This window comes from Chenopodium album, chromosome 16 (genome assembly GCF_948465745.1).
Source record: "Chenopodium album chromosome 16, dcCheAlbu1.1, whole genome shotgun sequence".
Taxonomy (NCBI): Eukaryota; Viridiplantae; Streptophyta; class Magnoliopsida; order Caryophyllales; family Amaranthaceae; genus Chenopodium; species Chenopodium album.
Genome location: NC_137849.1, coordinates 3,710,282 through 3,728,515, shown reverse-complemented (window position 1 = coordinate 3,728,515; position 18,234 = coordinate 3,710,282). Strand labels below are relative to the sequence as shown.

At 34.4% G+C, this 18,234-nt stretch overlaps 3 protein-coding genes across 3 annotated transcripts; 2 read left to right on the top strand and 1 right to left on the bottom strand.

Moving 5' to 3' along the window:
- Positions 1-1,175: 1,175 nt before the first annotated feature.
- LOC145583754 (uncharacterized) lies at positions 1,176-3,907 on the top strand. Its single transcript, XM_081640734.1, has 2 exons — positions 1,176-1,548; positions 3,780-3,907. The coding sequence occupies exons 1-2, from the start codon at positions 1,176-1,178 to the stop codon at positions 3,905-3,907; spliced, it is 501 nt and encodes a 166-aa protein (XP_081496860.1).
- A 3,749-nt stretch (positions 3,908-7,656) lies between these two features.
- Positions 7,657-8,695, bottom strand: LOC145583753 (uncharacterized). The gene is made up of 2 exons (XM_081640733.1): positions 7,996-8,695; positions 7,657-7,913 (listed from the first exon to the last, which is right to left on the bottom strand). The coding sequence occupies exons 1-2, from the start codon at positions 8,693-8,695 to the stop codon at positions 7,657-7,659; spliced, it is 957 nt and encodes a 318-aa protein (XP_081496859.1).
- Positions 8,696-14,848: 6,153 nt separating this feature from the next.
- Positions 14,849-16,831, top strand: LOC145583752 (uncharacterized). Its single transcript, XM_081640732.1, has 3 exons — positions 14,849-15,322; positions 15,440-15,877; positions 16,817-16,831. The coding sequence occupies exons 1-3, from the start codon at positions 14,849-14,851 to the stop codon at positions 16,829-16,831; spliced, it is 927 nt and encodes a 308-aa protein (XP_081496858.1).
- Positions 16,832-18,234: the final 1,403 nt, after the last annotated feature.

The following is an 18,234-nucleotide window of genomic DNA, read 5'->3' as shown; positions in this document are numbered from 1 at the left end:
AAAAACATCCTGATCTATTATTATTGTTGTTATAAGGTTGAAAACCAGTTTTGTTGTTGTTGAAACCTCTATTATCATAGAATCTTCACCTGTCTGTTGCAAAGACAAATCCTTCTATAGAAGTAGTATTGTGCTCACTAATTTTCTTATGCTTCTGTTCTTGTAAAAACATTCTGTAAGCTACAGTTAGAGTAGGCAAAGGTTGCATCATCAAGATATTACTCCAAACTTGTTTATACTCATCCTTCAGCTTCATCAAAAATTATAAAAGTCTTGAGTCTTGTTGAATTTTCAAAAACTTCCCTTTCTCATTGCATACACAGCCACCATAAGTACATACTGGTATAGGATTAACATCATCAAGATGATCCCATAAGACTTTGATCTTAGCAAAAAAACTCAACTATCTCTTCAGTTCCTTAATGTACAGCAAAATTTTCTTCTTAAATCCCATATAATTCAATTGAAGACACTTGTCCATGTCCATATCTCTCTTCTAAATCCTGCCATATATTCCTAGGAGTCTTATAAAAGAACACACTCTTCTTAGTAATTAGTCCAAGAACTCCCAATATCCAACCAATTACTAAATCATTGCATCTAACCCATGCTTTGTAAGTAGCAACTGTACTTACTAGAGCAAACATACTACCATCCACAAAACTTAGTTTGTTCTTAGTAGACAAGCCAATAACCATTAACCTCTTCCAAGAGGCATAGTTTTCACCATAAAAACCCTCAGAGATGAACTTATGTATGTTATTATCAGATGGTGTATGTAATAAATTGAACTAGGATCTTGTGTTAACTCCAAACTCCTATTCTAACTATCAAATCCTTTTTCTCCAGCCATCTTTAAACCAATTCAATTAAGAATTTTCCAGAATCAAGAAATCAACAATACTATCTCCAATCAAACAACTAACAACAATACTTGTTACGTTATTTTAGGAGAATATCTTTTAATTTATCGTAATTAATTATTTCCTTGTTTATAGGATTAGATTGTCACTAGAATATTTCTTCCATATATTTTGGTTTTATCCCAGATTTGGGTGAATACTTTGTATGCTATATATTCATAAATGAAAGAGAACGTGGGCAAGCTTTGAGCCCTTACCTAATTCTACATGTTATCAGAGCCCAAGGAAGAATAAAACACCAAAACCATAACCATGGCCGGTGATGATATACTGCCATCGCCTACACCTCGCATCGATATTACATCACCATATTATCTTGGTCCTCATGACCGTCCTAGAAATTTCATTACTCCGACCTGTCTTCATGGCGAGAATTATGATGAATGGGCCAGTGACATTCAAACCGCGTTGGAGGCTCGTCGAAAATTTATCTTTCTTGATGGAACGATTACCTCACCTTCCTCTCCGTGTACTCAAACGGATTGGAATACCATCCACGCTATGTTAATTTCATGGCTAATGAACACTATTGACCCTAAGGTTAAGTGTACTCTTTCCAAGTATAAAGACGTGAAACGCTTAAGAGATACGCTAAAGATACGCTTTGCTACTGTGAACGGTCCCCGTATTTAACAAGTGAAATCTTCTTGCGAAGTGCGAACAGTCTAAAAATATGACTGTGGCTACATACTTTGGGAAGCTGATTGCTTTGTAGGAAGAATTAAACAATCACTGTAAGGAATATTTCAAGCATCCCACACTTGAGCCCCACTATGAACATACACTTAAGTATGATGGCGTCCAAAGGGAAGGAAGCTAGAACAAAAGAGTCGCCAACAAGTTTTAGGAACTTGTAAACCGTTCACAGGGTGAAGTTTACACCCCTTCACGATCCATGAGATCGCTAACTCCATAGTGGTCCGGAACCATGACTGGATATTCGGGGATGAAAGTACAAATCCAATCTAAAAGAGATTGAACCTGCCCTAAAAATAGGCCTCTACTTTATTCTTCTCATATTCATGTACGCTTTCTGGCTAACATAAAATCAATATATTAATCTTAAACCTGTTTAATCTATGTTAGTTGAATGTTAATGCACAAACAAAACTATTATTGGCGATCACTTGAATTAAAATCACATTAGCCTAAATAAAATTATTAATTATCTTATTAAGCATGATTTCAACTACAAATTCCTTTTAAACCTACAAGAGACGGCGTGATCAAGCAATAACAATAATATATCAAGCAACATAATAATAATAATTAACACAACAAATCATCATCATCATAATATTCTCAATCTCATCGAAGCATAATAATAGTAGCAAGATCCTAGGCATGATACTAACTTGATTAATAATCCTAGCATGTCACTAAACAAAAAAAAAATCAATGCTTTAATCCTAACATGATACTAGCATGATAGAAAAAATAGAAAGCAACCTAATTATGATACTAGAAAGCAATAAATAACATCCTAACATGATACTAGGAATTAATATAATTTAAGCATGCCTTCTATAAAAAATATAGCAATAAAACAACTTACTTTTTTGCCTCGTATCTCTTTCTATAAAAACAATACACACGTTAGTAACTTCAAGGAAAATATTAAATCAAATAATTAATTTAAATAATTGAAATAGAGATTTGGGACCAAACTCTCAGAAATTATCAACCTTTCACGTCTAGGGCGAAGGCAACTTCGAGCTTGGCTAGGTGTGTCTAAGTCTCATGAATGAGGAATATTGTATTTCGAAAAGGCTAGGCTTAGAAATCAAGAGAGAGAAGAAAAGAATAAGCTATTGCTTTTAAAAAGAGAAGAGATGATGATTGTTGATTGATTTGAAAACGAGTAATATCGACCCTATTTATAAAGAAAAACATCCGGAAACAATTAGAAAAGAGTTAGGATTCGAATCGGAATAAAATTGATTCTGTCGAGAGCCATCGTGGCGCCATAAGGTCCATCGCAATGCGATGGGGCCATCGTTTCGCGATGGAACAATTTTTTGGGGATTTTATTTTTATCATATCTTTTGATCCAGAAGTTCAAATAAGGAATATAATATGTAATTGGAAATATTTCAAATTCTACTTTCCAACCCAATTAGAATTAGATTAAAATCTTTTGTAGAATAAAAGATATGGCCGAAATAGTGGAAGGGTGTCAGTTTTGGATAGAGTTTTGTATTTCTTTCATATCTTTTTCGTTATAGCTCAAAATTAATATTATAATATATCATTGGAAAGATAATTTCAAGATCTATTCAACCATATAAAATTTGGATAAAATTTATGAGGCACGAAAATAATATCTGATCATCTTTGAACGTCTTTCATTTCGAATATAATTAGGACTTAAAAAAGGAAAATTTTATTCAATTTCAAACTCTTTGATCTTATCTTTTCAAAAAGGATAATTAAGATCTTTTAGAAACTAATAGAAGTTTCTAATTAATCCTAATTAGTTTAGGAATGGGATTTAAGCCTTTGGACCCTCTACATGATCATTGGGTCGTAAGTAAAATCCGGTTTGGGCTCAGTTTAGTATTTTGGCCATAAATTCCTCATTATTCGTTGGAATTAGGTTTATAATATATCGTTAGAAAGGTCTTTTTAATCCCCATACAACTACACAATTATTGGACCCATATTATGGACCAAACTAAACTGGACTGGACGTTTTTCATAAACTGGGTTCAAAAAGAAAGATTTTCAAAAACAGAAAGAAGTATTTTTATTAAAAATAGAGATATTCACGAGACTCTTTCAAATTTCACCTCGTTCGATAATCAATGACGTGAAAGGTATTCATCACTGGGTTTGGTTTTTGGGGGACACAATCAGGTGTCTACAATCATGAACCTTTAATTGCTTGCTCTTGTTGCGATAAGTGTACAACAGGTCCAGAACGTGAGAAGTGCCGTGAGAATACTCGACTCCATGAATTTATGATGGGGTTATACACTGACTAATATGCTTAGACTAGGACCAACATTCTATCTTAGGACCTGGTGCCTTCCCTTGATCGAGCCTATCAATTGGTGGTGCAATATGAAAGAGTTCGACTTGCAAAACAAATTCCAGAAGAGCAGCCCCCTGATGCCGTTGGGTTTTCTCTCTGTACAAGCGCAGGGAAGGGGAAGCAGTCAAGCTCTGCGAGTTCCGATGATAAGTCCAATATGCACTACACATATTGCAAGAAGACTGGCCATTTAGTTTCGGTTGCTTTGAATTGAAGGGCTTCCCAGACTGGTGGCCGAATCCGTCTAAGCATGGCAAATCACCGCAATTAGGTGCAAAAGGGCGTGGCCTGGCTCGTGCTAATGCAACCTCTACATGACCTACTACCAACAACAGTAACATGGAGTTCAGACCTTCTTCTACGATGTTCACACGCCATTTGTTGTCACTTCCGATTGGGATCTGCTTTATGCTCCATGAATCCATGATTATTGCTCCATTTTAGAGCCAAATTTCAAAATTGGAACTGTGGAAACCAAGTCCATCGTTTTTTTTTTCTTTTTTTGATGAAGTGGAAACCACGTTTGATGAATATGGTTGTTCCATAAATTTGTTATCCTATCTATCTATAAGTATGGTTGTTCCAACTCAACTTTACATAACATATATACACAACACATTATTAGAAATATTGTTTGTTTGGTTGATTTTGTTATAATTAATTGGTGTTGTTAGATTTGAATTTTATGAAATGTTTGTTTGGTTGATTTTGTTATAATTATTAATTATTAGAAATATTGTTTGGTTGATTATTAATTATTAGAAATATTGTTTGTTTGGTTGATTTTGTTATAATTAATTGGTGTTGTTAGATTTGAATTTTATGAAATGTTTGTTTGGTTGATTTTGTTATAATTGTTAATTATTAGAAATATTGTTTGGTTGATTTTGTTATAATTAATTGGTTAATTAATTGGTGTTGTTAGATTTGAATTTTATGAAATGTTGATTTAGTATTTGGTTGAAATGTTTGTTTGGTCGAGCTTGTTTGTTTTATATTAATGCCATTTTAAACTCATTAGATTAAAAAGCACAAGTATTAATGCCATTTTATTCTAAATTTAGAATGTAGTTGAGGGTTCTGGTCCACGACATGCTAGATCACGCGGCATTAATGCGTCGATTAGGAGAGATAGGGGGCCGGGGATTAGTATACGAGAAGGTAGTTCTTTACCAGAGCGCGACAGAGAAGTGGAGAGTTGTGGGACTTATTTGGATGAGTAGGAGGGAGCCGGTCCTAATCCTTTGTTGAGGACTACTAGCTCGGTTTTGGTTTCGGGTTCGGGTTCGAGATACGATGATGATGGACCTGAGGACGATGATGCTAATGCTGATGCTGATGCTGAGGAGCAGCCGACTGTCGTGACGAGAGGTCTTGATGGGAGATTTACGAGTTCACGACCACCTCGATCTGTAGCACCTTGGCTTGTTCAAGGGCCGATGGAGGGTGGACCCGAGGTTGGGACAGTTATTCCTAGTTTCGGGGCCTATGTTGCTCGATATATTTGGGATGGGGAAGATCGACAGTTTTTGCGGTGTCATACTAGAGTAACTGTGCGTAGATCGTTGATTGAATGGATAGAGGAATTTACGACGGACATTGCTACGTGGATACGCCAGATTGAGTTGTCGCACCTGCCGAGCATTATGCACGACCACCTTGATTTTCTGATGATTTCTACTTTTGTGGAGAGATGGCAGCCAGACACAAACACATTCCACCTACCTTTTGGTGAGATGACCATCATGTTGCACGACGTACACCACATACTTGGTATTCAGGTTGATGGGGATATGGTTGCCGATGACCTCTCTAATGACCAGTATAGGACATTTGCAGCTGAGTTGTTACAGTTGACTACGGAGGAGCTACAGGTCAGGACTCAAACTGCCATCTATAGGAACGGTGGCGTCCATACTGACCAGATTATTGCTAGGTGTCGTAGTGCAGAGCAACTAGAGGCGACTCAGGTCATTGGTTACATGTGGGTCCTATTGGGTAACACGCTCTTTACTGACAAGAGCGGTTCTCGTACCCACCCTTCTTTTCTCACTGAGTTGTTTGTGGAGCATAACCTGGAGAGGTTGACGAGATACTCCTGGGGTTCAGCCACACTAGCGTACTTGTATCGTCAGCTCGGGCATGCCACCCGAAATGGATGTGATTCTATCGTGGGTTGTCTAACTCTTCTACAGGCTTGGATATACGAGTACTTTCCATGTTTTCGGCCTCACCAGGGTGTGTTGACGTGAGACGTTCCATATGCACGTGCAGGGTTATGGGATGTTGGTATGGCGAGGAAGCATCAACAGCGTCTCGTGTCCTTTCGTACTCGACTTGACCAGCTGGGTGACCATGAGGTATAAATAGATACGTAATACTATTTGTTTTACAGTTCTTTTATTTACAGTTGATTTACCCTTGTATTAATTTGTAGGTATGCTGGTTGTCGTACAGAGCTTTTCCTGCATTGTAGGTGCCTTGGACTACGTTTACCGGATGTATTCGCTATCGAGGCATCATAGAGCCATATATGCCCGGTCGAGTTGTTCGACAGTTGGGGTTTATACAGGATATTCCCGGTGACATGATTAGGCCCGATGATGCTCAGAGACCAGTTAGTGTTAAGTCTTATAGGGTCAGTTTTTCAGCTCAGATGACTAATCGCATGTGGGATAGATTTGTTCCCGGTGCTGCGTTCAGTCTTCTGCTTGGTGGATATACTAGAGTTCCACATGGAGGACATACTTGTGCACTTGACTACCTATCATGGTTTAGGAGAGTTAGCCATCCTATCGTCACTCCTAATGTTGAGGATGATCACGGTCTTCCTGAGAGGACCAACGTTGATTATGTAAGTTTTTTGTTAGTTGTTTTTTATTTATGTTTTTTTCTTATAATTACTATTAATACAATTATAATTTTTTGTGCAGTGGGTAGGACGATTCATGGTTACAGCACAGCGATCACTTAGTGAGTACCCTACGCTATCGAGAGACACCAGAGCAATGTTGGAGCAAGTGATTGATGATTGGAATGCAATAAATGGACTTGGAGATTAGTTGTCATATGTATATTAGCTTGGACTTTGTTGTTTTATCTATGTTTTGGATGTTGTTAGTGGACATTTAAGTTTTACACATTTGTTGGAAATTATCAAGTTGACATTTATGTATGAGTTTTTTATTTTCTAATTATGTAGTACTTGCTTAATATATTTTGAAAAGAATTGCTTAAAATAAATTTAAAAAATAACCATGTTTATTATTAAAGTTATAAGAAAGTTTAATCAAAATCCACGAAAATACTCAACAGTACTTAAGAGTTGATTAATGTCTGCCACAGTTGAAGCCTTCTCTCGTACCTTGTCTCCCACCCATCTACACTTGCCTGACGAGCGTTAAACCACATTGGTGAAATTGGAGGCAGTGGGTGTTCACGATCCATATGCAACCGAATGAAATGCGATCCACCAACAGTTCCAATCACAAACTCACTAGAAGGCCTATCTAAGCATCCACGATTGTTCAACGGTAAAATAGTAGTAGATGGATAGTAGCATGACGGTCTATTTCCTACTCCATAACAAATCACCACCACATTCCATATTGTGGCAATAGCAAAAAAATCCTGTTGTGCTACCATCCAATGCTCCTCTTCACACGCATCACCGTCCCATCTGATCCGGTCTACCTCCCTTTACAATCCTGAACCAACCCCTTGGCCCCATATGTCGTAGTAAATCATGCTATACAGCCAAGGGTGAGAACCAACCTCATTTGCCATTTGATGTCGAACCAATCGCCACTCCTCCTGATTTCCATACCATAAATCTGCTACGCAACGAAATCCGCAGTTCCCATCTCCAATAACGTCCTTAACACCTACGACATAAGGCCAAATAATGTTGGGAATAGCGTTGCTGTATCTGCATTGTCGCATGTCGAACCCGGTACCTACAAAATCAAAAACATAATATGACATATAGTTAAATTATAATATATGATGTATAAAAATATTATTTAAATCGATAATCACCTGTATCAAATGGGGGTGGCCTACTTCTAGATCGATTCTCTCGCCCACTACGTTGAACATGCTCGAAAAAGGAAGGATCCCGCCTATTACGATTCTCGGGTGGTCGTCCCCTTACATGGGGGTTGACTCTAGGCTCCTGAAGGTCATCGTAGTTAGGATCCATCTCACCCTCAATAACTCGAGACACGTGCCTAAGAATCACGGGATCGCTGGCAATAACCTGATCAACAAGGTTGCGGAAATGAGCTCGATCCTTATCATTTTCATCAACTATATTAGGAATGTCGACACCATCTCCAATGACAAGGGTCTTCCAATATGGATGAATGTCCTTCGAATACAACCCCTTCCCTGCAGCAATCGAGTCGTATATTTGGCACGCACAAGGTAAGCCGTGGGTAGTACGTAGAGCACACCCACAGCGTCGATGGGTATCCGTACTCAACCCTCGCATCCTGTTCGTCTCACCGAGAAGAATAGATAGACAATAGTGGGATACCTTTCCATTCAACTGATGAAAAGGCTTATGCTTGTACTTCTGACCATGACTTGTTCTACATGCCTCCAATCCATTACGAATGGCTATGATCTTGTTCTCAATCGAGCAGTGCACTTGAGCCCAAACCGTGTCTAAAGAACCTGTTGAACTGTATAATGAAATTTTGAGACTTAGTGATAGCTTCCTTTCTTTCTCTTGCATTAAATGAGCCTAACTAAGGCTCATTTAATGCAAGAGAAAGAAAGGAAGCTATCACTAAGTCTCCTATCTTCCTTGTGTATGATGAAATTTTGAGACTTAGTGATAGCTTCCTTTCTTTCTCTTGCATTAAATGAGCCGGTAATGTTGTTGCCCACTTTGGGCCTATTCTCTTCAGCTTAATTTCAATTCAGTTCAGTTTAGTTCAATTCAGTTCAATTCAGCTCCAATCATTTAAGTTCTTAATTTCCTTCTCTCATAAACAATTCAGTTCAGTTCAGTTCAGCTCCAATTAGTTCAGTTTAATTCAGCTCCAATCAGTTCAGTTTAGTTCAGCTCAATTCAGTAAATCAGAACAGGCCCTTTGTTGCTAGATGGGATACTAGTCTCAATATGGAGTGAATTGTTATGAACCAATTTCCCCAAAGTCTCCAAACTTTGGTGGATATTGATTATTAATATATGGGTACTTGTTTTTCCTTAAATTTAAAATAAAAATTAAAAAAAAAAACACCAATAATTCTTATTTTTCAGATGTAGTTAATCAAGAATCATTTGTTGAAGCTGTACAACCTTGATAATATTAATTGCTGCCTTAATTGATTCTCTTATTTTATGTACCATTACTTGTTTCTTGTACCTACTGGCTTTATTCTCTTGTAATTGGTGACGTAAAAAACACAACAAAAGTAAAAACCACGAGTACATGTGAGAATCTCTACAACTTCCACTATAATCACAAGAATTAAAAAAATATAAATACAATGTTTAATTGCAAGAGTATGCTCAAGGATGGAGTGAGTTGTGTACGTTTTGAAGGTAGTTGTTGTAGGTGTGTAGGTATTATAAGCCCTTAGCTAGGGTTTAATTGTGTGGTTGAAGGCCTCCTCGGAAGTAGGAGTAGAGCTGTAGAGATCTGATATTCTTGTCCTTCCTTGGAATCGGTTGGTAGCTAGGTGGACTTGGTCTTAGCTTACAAAATTTCTCATAACAAATTTTAAGTCTTAAGTACCACTCCTTAAGCCAAGACTTTAATTAACTGAAGAAAGTAGTTGATAATATCTGTAACACCTTAACCTCCTAATAGGGTTAGTCAAAGTTGATGAACTATTAGGGAATGATGAATTGATCGGGCTAACACTGTTTCTAAGAGAAAATCAACAATAGGAGAAGGATGACCAAGTTCAAACACTAATGAGACTAAGAAAAGCAACAAAAAAGAATAGGGAGCCATTCCCACTAGATAATTACAACATGAACTAGATGGAGCAGTCGTGAATCCGAGAAACACTATGCATATTATGAAATGAATATTCAATGACTATATACCCTCCGTTATCTAAGCTCGAAATCAAGGATTGACTTGTGCCATATATATTACTAGCTTAAATCCCGTGCAACGCACGGTTGTTACTAACTTCATATTGTAACAAATTGCAATGCTAATTCAGTAATACTTTACGTAAATAAAGGTATACAATTTATTTTTAGTAAAATAAAGTTTAAGGTCTATAAATTTTTTTTATTAAAAAAAATAAAAATTTTGATTAATATTTGTGCTATTATATATTAATATGAATATATATAGTGTATGCATATATAAGTTTCTAAAATGAATTTTTCTCTTTTAAATTGAAATAAAGTTCAAAAATAGTAAAGTGAAACAAAAAAAAATGATAATATTATATGAATCTTCGATAGTGGTATTATTTTGATAATGGAAAGAATATTGTTGTCAATCGGGAAAGAATATATTATGGGTTATAGATAGTTTTCTTGAAGTTTTTGGAGAAAGGAAAAAAAAAAAAAAAAAGAGAAAGGAAAAATGGAGGAAAAATTTTTAACCAGTAAATGACATGTGTCATTTCTGATTTTGCTTTTAGTATAAAGTTATTGATTTCTTCAAAATCATTTTAAGTATCAAATGACACACTTATTAAAAATCACGTGTTATTTAATGTAATATATATAAATACATCTGAATATTATAAGGTCACTATCGTCAAAATGGACTATTTTGATCGTAAATTAGAATTTCATCTTAATGCCATTGTCCCTCCAATGGATCTATGGCATTATCACCAATAATAATCTCCTTCACAACATCTTAGCTAATTGATTGCTAAAATTTGCTAATTGAGATTTTTGGTGGTGAATTATTTTAAAGAGCTTATTCCACCAAATAAGCTAAGAGGTTTTTCAAAAGCTTATTCAAATATTTTGAGGTAAAATAATGACAATTATTATACCCTCATTATTTTTAAAACCCTACCACAGTAAAATATAACAAAGCCCTTATTAGTCATTTTGTATTCCTTAAAATAGAGTTGACTACCAAAATATGAAAGTGGAAGTGTGGAAACCACGTTTTTTTTTTTTTTTTTTTTTTTTTAAGACGAAGTGGGAACCACGTTTGATAAATTAAAAATGGTTGTTCCATAAATTTGTTATCCATTCAAAACCTCTAACTATCTATCTATCTATAAATATGGTCGTTCCAACTCAAGTTTACATAACTAAGCATATACAACAAGTATATACACAACAAATTAACAAAATGAGTAAAGTGACAAAGTGTCTTACTAATAAGGTGGTGTTCGTAGCCATGGTAATGCTTCTCATGGCCTTTGTCGCGGTCTCAGCCACCCGTCCTTTAGTGGCCGACGAATCACCAGCACCCGGCACTCATAGAAAACTTTCTTTTTGGTTTTTTGTAGCACTGCGTAGAAAACTTGTTGAAACTTCTGGTTATGTATATGCTAATGACGATTTTGATGCTCCAGGGGGATATTAAGGTTATACCTAAACCAACAGCATGTTCATCATACAATTCTTATTATTCTGATGTCGTTAATCAAGGATAATTTGCTGTAGCTGTAATTTCAGACATACGACCTTGATAGTATTTAATTTATTGTTGTCTTAATTGATTCTCTTTAATTTATTTACCATTACTTGTTTGTTGTACCTGCTGGCTTTATTCTCTTTTAATTTGCCTCCAATTGTAATTGATTATTAATGTTAATTCATCTTATATGTTATATTTATATATTTTTTTTATTGAGGAAATCTTTTATGTTGACTTTATTTGATGATATACAAAGCATATGAGTAATTTCATCAGCTTTATCGTTATAGATAAGTATCCGTAAATCGTCCTGTACTTTGTCACACATGCTCGATATTAAACAACCTTCTAACTCGAGTGTTGTTTAGTGCAGAGAGAGCTACAAGGGCATAATATAAATAACACCTGATCTTGTTTATGCTGAAAGTCGCACTCGTGAATGTGATTGGTGGTAATAATTGAGCAAGATTGCGAAAACTAAATTAAAATCTTATATGAAAGAAAATACGAAAATAGATAGAAGGATAACCAAGTTCAAACACTAAAGAGACTAAGAAAAGCCACAAAGACCAAAAAGATAGGGAGTTAGGGAGCCACTCCCAATAGATCTTCACAACATGAACAGTAACGGTTTAATTAAAAAAGTTGATGGGAATAGTCGTGAAGCCGTAAAGGCTGGGGTCTTATTAGATTTGTTTCAACATTTATTTTTGAATTTATAATTATTACTAATATATAATCAAAGATAATTGCATTAGAATATATTCATTATATTAACAAACATATGCCTAATAACCCAACTAAAGTGTTATCTAATATAAAACGATGTGTATAGCTAGACGGCTAGGCTCGGTCAAAGAATTCGTCAACTACCATACAGAGTATGAAGAATTACTAATGAGCAAAAGTTCATACAGAGTATACTTCGTAATTAATTATATACTTTCTCCGTTTTTAAATACTTACTCCACTTTTTGTTTTTGGATATTTTTAAATACTTGCGCCATTTTTTTATTTGGAAAGACCATTTTTAAATATTTGCTCAATTTCCTTATTTGGAAAGCTTTTATAATATTTAATTCATTTCTCTCAACTATAAGACCCACATAAATCATATTTTATTAATTTCATATTCACTTTCCTCCAATTCTCTCAACTATTTTTGTGTTTTTATAAGTACAATTTTTTATTCTTCCATGCCTACCCCACTACCTTCATATTTTATTACTTTCTCCAATTAATAGACTCAACATAAATCAAATTTTATTACCGCCATATATATGAACTTGTGTTTAAACAATTACTCACTCCGTTTTTAAATACCTGCTCTACTTTTCATTTCCGGTCGTTTTTAAATACTTGCTACATTTCCTTGTTTGGAAAGCTTTTACAATATTTAATTAATTTCTCTCACCTAATAGACCCAACATGAATAATATTTTATTAGTTTTATATTCTCTCTCCTCCAATTCTCTCCACTACTTTTGCCTTTTATAATTTTTTTATTTTTCCACCTATCTCACTACCTCTCTATTTTCTTACTTTCTCCAATTTCTACTAAAATTCCGTTTATGAATAAATGGAGCAAGTATTTAAAATTGGAAGGAGTATGAAAGTGAAAGTGTGGAAACAACTTCCATCCTTTTTTTTAAGTGGAAACTACGTTTGATGAACATGGCTGTTCCGTAAATTTAGATCCACCCAAAATCCCTACTTATCTATATATAAATATAGTTGTTTCAACTCAACTTTACATAACTAAGCATATACAAGTATATACCACAACAAATAAACAAAATGAGTCAATTGACAAAACGTCTTACTACGGTGGTGTTCGTAGCCATAACAATGCTTCTCATAGCTTCTGTCACCGTCTCAGCCACCCGTCCTTTAGTGGCCGACGAATCACCAACGCCCGGCATTTATAGAAAACTTGATTTATTTTTTTTACACCTGCATAGAAAGCTTGTTGAAACTTATGCTCATGTAAATTATGATGACGATGATGCTCCTTCAGGGGGATATTAAGGTTATACCTTAACCAACACCAATTTCATATAATTTCTATTATTCAGATCAATCAGATGTCGTTAATCAAGCATCATTTACAGATCTTCTGTAGCTGTACGACCTTGATAGTATTAATCGCTGCTCTTTATTTTATGTACCATTACTTGTTTAATTTCTTGTATCTGCTGGCTTTATTCGCTTTTAATTTGCTTCCAATTGTCATTGATAATTAATGTTTAGGTAATGTTTATTCATCTTATATGTCCTTTTTTTTTTTAGGAAATCTTATATGTTAACTTTATTTGATGATCGATATACAAAGCATATGAGTATTTTGACCGGCGTTATCTTTATAAATATTAAATAAGTATTCGTAAATCGGCCAATACTTCATCACATACACATGCCCAACACGAACAACCTCCTAGCTCAAGTGTTCTTTAGTGTAGAGAGAGGCACAAGGGAATGATATAAACAGTATTTGATCTTGTGTATGCTGAATTTTGCACTCATGATTTGTCGTAATAATTGAGTAAGGTTGCAAAAAAACGAAAAAAAAAATTAAAAAAATAAAAAAATCTATTATGAAAGAAAATGCAAAAAAGAGACACAACATAAGCATATATTGGTTGTAATAATTCACTAGATAGTCTTCTAACAATATGTGTAGGAGCAATCCCACATAGAAAGTTTAGAGAAGTTCGTGTTGCTTTATAATGTTGTATACTTTTGATGATGTCAGCATTATAATTATTTGTTAGTTTCCCACATTGATAAAATAAAATATACTTGTAATGTTTATGTTACTTGGATTATTGTGTTGATAAATGTATTATTTATATGAAGAACACTTAGCATGACTACACGTGCGCGCCATGGCTTGTAATTAATAGGTATATTAATTACTTATTTAATTATTTATTTTTAAATAAATTCGTAATTAATAAGTTAATTATGGATAATGATGTCAATTGGAGTTTTAAGGAGATAAGAATTAAAAAAAAAAATAACTGTATCTTCTTGTCAGTTTTTTTTCTCTATAAATAAACATGATTTGTTTTTCCAAACTACGTTCTTTTCTTTCCCTTCTCTATAATTTTCATAAAAAACGTTGATGAAGTGTATGTTGATTTTTGCAGTCATCAAACACTAGTATCTAGGGAAAATCCTAGAAGTATCTTTGCCATCTCCCAAGTGCAAATTTAGTGGGGGCAAATAATACTTTAAGGACAGTGATTCTTCACGTCCCTTTGATTAATTTCCTAACAATCTTAAAGTATTATTTTCGTTTATATCAAATGGATGCAATGAAGAATGTTTCTGATGCTGGAAAACTTGATCGCTTTGATGGAAAAAACTTCACTCGTTGGAAGGAGACCATGAAGTTGTTCCTAACCACTCTGAAGATATTTTACATCTTGTATGTTGATCTAATTTCTCTTCCTGAACCGAGTGACAAAGACACTCCTGAAACGGTGGCAGAATGGAAGAAGCGCGAAGAAGATGAAGTGTTGTGTAGGGGTTATATTCTTAATCATCTGTCTGATCTACTGTACGAACTTCATCTTCCTCTCAAGACAGCAAAAGATATTTGGAATTCACTTGAGACAAAGTACAATTCTGAGAAACAAGGAGCAGATAAGTTTATAACTATGCAGTTTTTTGAATTTACTATGTCTGATTCTCTTCCTATTCTTGATCAAATCCACGAATTTCTTATTTTTGTCTCCAAGTTTAAAGATCTTTCTATAAAAATTCCTGAAAAACTAATAGTGGGTGGAATTATTGCAAAATTGCCTCCTAGTTGGAATGAATATCGAAAGAAATTGTTACATACTTCTGAGGAATTTAATTTGGAACAGTTATAGAAGCATTTACGAATTGAACAGGAAACTCGTGTTCGTGAAAAGAAACACGCTGATGCTTCTAGTTCCAAGGTTAACTATGTAAAAAATAATCAGAAGGGAGGCAAGAAAACAAAGGCAAATTCTAATAATAACTCCAGTAATCCTACTAAAAAGCCTAAGAAAGATATTTCTGAAATTACATGTTACAAATGTGGTGAGAAAGGACATTACGGAAACACTCGCAAGAATCCAAAAAAGAAGAAAAACCAGAATAAGAGTGAGGATCAGGCTAATGTTGTTGAGCAGGTTGGAGATATTGTAGCCATGATTTCTGATTTACAGATTGGCATGATACAAGAAATGCATATGGCCTCACTTACTACAAGTGACGATTGGTGGTATGATTCTGGTGCTACTGCTCATGTTTGCAACAACAGAGCCCTCTTCAAGACCTATGCTGATTCTTCACCAGATCATGAGGTTCTCTCGGGTGATCATCATTGTAATATTTCGTATTTTTATACGTATTTTATTTAAAATAAGTATTTAATTGAATTGAAATATCTTATTTAAAGTATTTTATTTATTTATTTTAATAAGTTTGGAAACATTTTATAAAAGAAAAGTTTATTTAATTAATTATTTTAATTAAGTTGGGGTTTAATTTAGGAAAGTTTTATTTTAGTAAAGTTTTATTAGGGATGGGATTAGGAAAATTAAAAAGAAAAGTTTAGGGAAAAGGGGTATAAATATCCCACATATGAGGCAAATCAAACTTTGCCCAGAGTGGAGAAAACCCAAGGTAAACTTCTCTCTCCTTTTTCCTTATTTTCTTTCTCCTTTTTCCCTTCCCCTTTTCTTTTTTCAGCTGCCCTTCACCACCACCGGCCGACCACCGGCAGCGGTGGCCGCCAGCAGCCTGGTGGCTGTCGGCTGCCAAGTTTTTCCGAAAAAAAAAATTTAATCTTTGTTTTAAAAAAAAACAATTTAATCCTAGATCTAAATATTAGTTATGGGTTTTGTGATTTGATTTTTGATGTTTGACTATGAGTATTATGTTAATTAATTTTTCAGATTGTGTTTTTAACTAAAAGGCCCCAATTTTTGAAACCCTAGGTTCTTGATTTATAAATTATTGAAGGAATATGATATATAACGGTGTAAACCTTTGATTAAAGTGTTTTAAGACTAAATTACAACAAGTTTTAATTAAAATATAGTGCTGGAATTTTTGGTAAAGCATTATAAATCAAGTTTCTTTAAGGAATTTTAATTACCCATTAATTGGGATTGAAGTATGATGTTTTAAATATAATTTCAGCTTATTTTAAATAAATTATGAGGGTTTTATAATAGTATATATTGCTGGAAATTTGTATAGAGTGGATTTTAATATTCTTCTATGATTTTAAATTGTAGGAGACTTTGAAATGAGCGATTTTTATTAATAGTGGTGATATTAAGATCATATACAAGGTACGTTCGCGTACTTAGCATAATTATATTAGTGTAGTAGCATGCTAAATGTGTTTGATTGATTACCAGTAGTATTATGCTAGGGTTGGATTGGAAATTATGATTTGGATGTTATTGGTGATTGGATTATGAAGCATGATTTGTTTGCGATGGATTATTGGATGGAAAATAATAGTTTGGAATATTATTTATGAACCACATATTTATTTATGACATGATAGAGAGCATGTTTAATTAAACTAAATGCTTAATTTAGTTTAGAATATTGAAAAGGAATTTTATATGATTCATATAAATTTATTGATGCTTTAAGCATGAGGAAAGAGCTATATAAGTGTCCATGTACACGAGGAATAAATTGTATGTTGTGCCTTAGTGCACTTAAGGTGTTTTTAACACCGAGGGATAGGATTTGTGGCGCTTTATGCATTTAAGGTGTCCTTGACACCGAGGTAGAATTAAAAAGGGTTCAACATTTAATTTTATATGATCACTAATTATTCAAGAATTAAATTGGAATATTGAATTGTTTAATTAATTATTGTTGATTGAATGATTATGGTTTGAGAGTCATCACTGAGTTTAATAATTTGTAAATAACGTAAAGTGAAAGAGATTACGCACCAAAACTCTTGGAACGTATATACCTTGAGTATGAACATATGGGTGGAGTTATGTGACTTTATATTTGATCATAACTTCTACTGGAGTACAGGGTGTTGTACATTCCTTTTATTATTACCATGCACAGGAATTCCGCCACCTATGTGTGGTTTTTTATGCTGGCACGGTTAGCTCCCATGTTAGTAACCTCAATTTATTTGGGGGAGGTTAGTGGGAAACCCGTTCAATGCGTAATCAACGCTAAATAAACTATTTAGTGTCTAGAGAGAACTTTTATTGAATGTTGTATGCTTGAAAAACAGGTGCAACAAGGTAAGTCGTGTGTTGATAGGGAATTGCATGCTAGTGTGTTATTTACGCTTATGTACTCAGCTTTGCTGATTGTGTGTTTTGTGTGTTTGTTGGCCTTGTCTTTATCTTGGCCCTATGATGACCCATTTTTAATGGAGAGTAGTGGAAATAGGTAGAGATAAGCTTTTCAGATGACGAAGCATTTTCATGAATGGGCATGAGTGAAGAGCGAATCATGCTAGTTTCTATAAGTATATGATGTGTTTATTGCTTTAATTATTTATGATATTATTATTATGCGTAACGAAAAGGTTTTGAATTTGGTTTGGTTTTAATAAGGGCCTATAATGGTTCCAAGTTGTAGGTTGATTTTATTTTACTTCGTTTGACTTTGGTTTGACTTTACTTTCGTTGATTGACTTTTCAAGTTGACTTGTTTTGAATGA

What these genes read in the sequence shown, in the direction of transcription:
- LOC145583754 (XM_081640734.1), top strand. Translation starts at nt 1,176, where the DNA reads ATGGCCGGTGATGATATACTGCCATCGCCTACACCTCGCATCGATATT. An exon ending in TGCTACTGTGAACGGTCCCC is followed by an intron (nt 1,549 to 3,779) that starts GTATTTAACAAG and finishes GGACACAATCAG; the next exon opens with GTGTCTACAATCATGAACCT.
- LOC145583753 (XM_081640733.1), bottom strand. Translation starts at nt 8,695, where the DNA reads ATGCAAGAGAAAGAAAGGAAGCTATCACTAAGTCTCAAAATTTCATTA. An exon ending in GCCACCCCCATTTGATACAG is followed by an intron (nt 7,914 to 7,995) that starts GTGATTATCGAT and finishes TTGATTTTGTAG; the next exon opens with GTACCGGGTTCGACATGCGA.
- LOC145583752 (XM_081640732.1), top strand. Translation starts at nt 14,849, where the DNA reads ATGGATGCAATGAAGAATGTTTCTGATGCTGGAAAACTTGATCGCTTT. An exon ending in AAATTCCTGAAAAACTAATA is followed by an intron (nt 15,323 to 15,439) that starts GTGGGTGGAATT and finishes CGAATTGAACAG; the next exon opens with GAAACTCGTGTTCGTGAAAA.